Genomic DNA, 3,227 nt, shown 5'->3' on the forward strand with positions numbered 1-3,227 from the left:
GTAGTCAGTCGCTTTACCATTTGTACCACCCAGGGACTCCTACAAAGCGGTGACTTCTAAATGCTGAAAATTTGGGATCACTTGTAAATCTTTACCTAAAAATTATGAGTGTCATTGAGACAAAGAGAGAGAATGAGAGAATGAGAGCAAAAAGAGATTGAAACAAAATCACAAAATGAGAGATGAAGAGAGAGACAATACACGTATCATTAGAAAAAGTAGAACAAAGGAAAAATAGAAGTGGAACTGAGAGAGGAGAGAGGAGATGAAGTAAGGTAGTGAATAAGTTAGTCAGGATTTATATGGTTGTAGGTTATGGAAGTCAAGACAAACTTTTTTTTTAAAGGTAATTTATTGGCTCACATAACTGAAAAATTCAAGAATAAATATGTCTTTAGACCCAACTTAGCCCAGAAGTTAAAATAATATCACCAGGCACACTCTCCTTTCTTCAGCTATAATTTCCTCTCTGGTGATTTCATTTTCAGTTTGGGTCTTTACATGTATTGATGCAGATGGCCGGCAAAAGCTCCAGACTCGCATTCTACCGGTTTAGAAACCCTTGCAAAAAAGAATGACTCTTTTCTGATATTAGGCAACATACCTAAAATTAAGTCAGCTTACCATCGTTTAGGTCACTTGCTACCCTGAGTGAATAACTCTTGCTGGTAGGATTTTCTTTCCTCATTGGCAATGCATTATCTGTATTCTGTGCTTACCATTTCATGTACAGAGTGCAGTCAGCCCCACTTATCAAAACATGATCTTGAGAGTGGGAGACAGGTGATAACATAAAAGGCAAAGATGTATTCTTTTACCAGAAGAGGGCATGTTGTCAGACCAAAACAATAGATATATGCTTCAGAGACATTGGGGAAAATGAGAAGAAGATAGCGAAGAGAGATGAGAGAAAGGTAGCAGAAGGTGAGAGGAAAGAGAGACTGAATTAAGTCACCATAAACAACTTCCATCATGACATTTAAGAGATTAAGAGGCAGAGCTACATATAATATAAAGTATAATGGATGGATATTGTTTCTAAGGCTTACATGAGCATTGGAAACCCTGGTGGTGTAGTGTTTAAGAGGTACAGTTGATAACCAAAAGTCAGCAGTTCGATTCCACCTTGGAAACTGTATGGAGCAGTTCTACCCTGTCCGATAGGGTTGCTCTGAGTTGAAATCAACTCGATGGCAATGGGTTTGGTTTTTCTTTTGGGGAGGGGCCATTGTCTGTTGTAAAAACGAGAGTCTCACATTTGGTTTAACTACCACAAATCTTTCACGATTCTGAGTTTCACAACTTCATCTGTGAATACAGAAGGCATATATTTTTCCCAAGTGAAATTATTGCATGCCTTAATGTCTTTCATATTTTCAGTGAGTACAGGTATCTGCTCAGGACTGTCTTCACAGCCTCTTTTACCTCCTTGTTCCTCAGACTATAGATGATAGGGTTCAACATTGGAGCCACCACTCCATAAGACAGCCCAATTATCTCATCAGATGTCTTTGTGTCCTTCGATTTTGGTTTCGTGTACATAAAAAGGGCTGAACCATAGAATAAGATCACCACAGCCAGGTGGGCTGAACAGGTGGAAAATGCTTTCTTTATCCCCTCAGTGGATTTAAGTCTCAGGATGGTAGAGAGGATAAAAACATAGGAGATGAAAATTAACAGTAGAGGAATCACTAAAAAAACAGTAGTTCCCACTGTTAACATAAGCACAATGATGGAGATATCTGAGCAGATGTGTTTAAGAAGAACCAGTAACTCACACACAAGATGGTCAATGACATTATTCCCACAAAAAGGTAACATCATTGTCAGAACTGTTTGCACTAGGGAGTTCAGACAGCCTACGATCCAGGACCACGCAGCCATGTGCACACAGAGTATCCTGTTCATAACGATGGGGTACCTCAGTGGGTTACAGATGGCCGTGTACCTGTCATAGGCCATCACAGCCAAGAGAACAAACTCAGTGCATGCCAAGGCAAGGGAGGCACCCATCTGAAGAGCACATGCAGTGAAGGAGATGGATTTTCTTTCAGAGCTAAATATGATAAGCATTGGAGGAACAAAAGAGGATGTGTAACAGATGTCCAAAAATGAGAGGTTCCCAAGGGAGAAGTACATGGGGGTGTGGAGGCGGGAATCTAGGATGCTGATGATAATGAGGAGGCTGTTTCCCAGGAGGATTATCAGGTACATGATGAGGCAGAGCACGAACAGAGAAAGCTGGAGCTCTGGGTATTGGGAAAGCCCCACCAGGAAGAATTCAGTCACAGCAGAGTAATTCTCCATGCCACCTGCAGAGTTCAGATGAGGACATGACTAAGGGAAGTCCAAATTTATAAAGTAGATTTGCAACACATGCTCACTTTCATTATTTTGTATGATTCTTAGAATAGTACTTAGAATCAGGGAGGACAGGGATAATACAATTGTGTACCTCATAACATCTGTTCAGGCAGTGTCCGACCACATATATGTCCGTGGTCCCATAAGGTTATAATAGAGTTCAGAAATCCTGATCGGAGAACTGAATGTAGCGAATGCACCAGCTTCCCTCATGCAACATGGGCTTATATACAAAGGGATTGTGCTGCCAGGCATATGATGGTACAGTACATATATAACCTAAAATACTTGTGTCTTGATAATAGTCATTCATAAATGCCTATGTTACTGGCTGATGTATGTAACTGTACTTTCTGTCTGAAAAGTTTACCGTGTAACAGTTTAAACTTTGACTCATAGGCAGCAACATCCAATCTCATGTATTGTGCGTCTCTTGAGTGTTGTAGCATTATTTCTCCATTTAATTTTCTTTAGAAAATATTACCATGAAGCGCATCATGGCTCCCAAATGCAGCAAAACCGGTGCTAGTGATAGCAGCCACAAGAGGCAAAGAAGTATCAATTTGGAAGTGAAGCAAAAGGTTATTAAACAACACTGAGGTGGAAAGTCAGTGAATGCTATTGCTCACGATTTTAGGTATGTAGCACTCACAGTCATAATGATCCTCAAAAACAAAGAAGAAGTTCTCTAACCTTTTAAAGGATTAGCTCCACTGAAAGCTACAAGGCTAACGAACACGTGAGAGGGACCTTTATCAGATATGGAGAAATTACTAATGAGGACCAACCACAAAAGCCAATCCCTCTCAGTACTTTGACGATCACCGCTAAGCTTGTACAAGATATTAAAGAAAAAGCAGGAC

At 40.3% G+C, this 3,227-nt stretch overlaps 1 protein-coding gene across 1 annotated transcript; it reads right to left on the reverse strand.

The window, feature by feature from the left end:
* Window positions 1–1,084: 1,084 nt before the first annotated feature.
* On the reverse strand, window positions 1,085–2,307 carry LOC100667383 (olfactory receptor 13D1-like). Its single transcript, XM_003407824.3, has one exon. It carries the CDS (start codon window positions 2,305–2,307, stop codon window positions 1,369–1,371), a length of 939 nt encoding a protein of 312 aa, XP_003407872.2. The 3' UTR covers window positions 1,085–1,368.
* Between the last annotated feature and the right edge of the window lie 920 nt (window positions 2,308–3,227).

The sequence above is a fragment of the Loxodonta africana genome, chromosome 9, assembly GCF_030014295.1.
Source record: "Loxodonta africana isolate mLoxAfr1 chromosome 9, mLoxAfr1.hap2, whole genome shotgun sequence".
In the NCBI taxonomy this organism is placed as follows: Eukaryota; Metazoa; Chordata; class Mammalia; order Proboscidea; family Elephantidae; genus Loxodonta; species Loxodonta africana.

Excerpts from the sequence above, each read along its gene's own strand:
- LOC100667383 (XM_003407824.3), bottom strand. The coding sequence starts at position 2,307 with ATGGAGAATTACTCTGCTGTGACTGAATTCTTCCTGGTGGGGCTTTCC.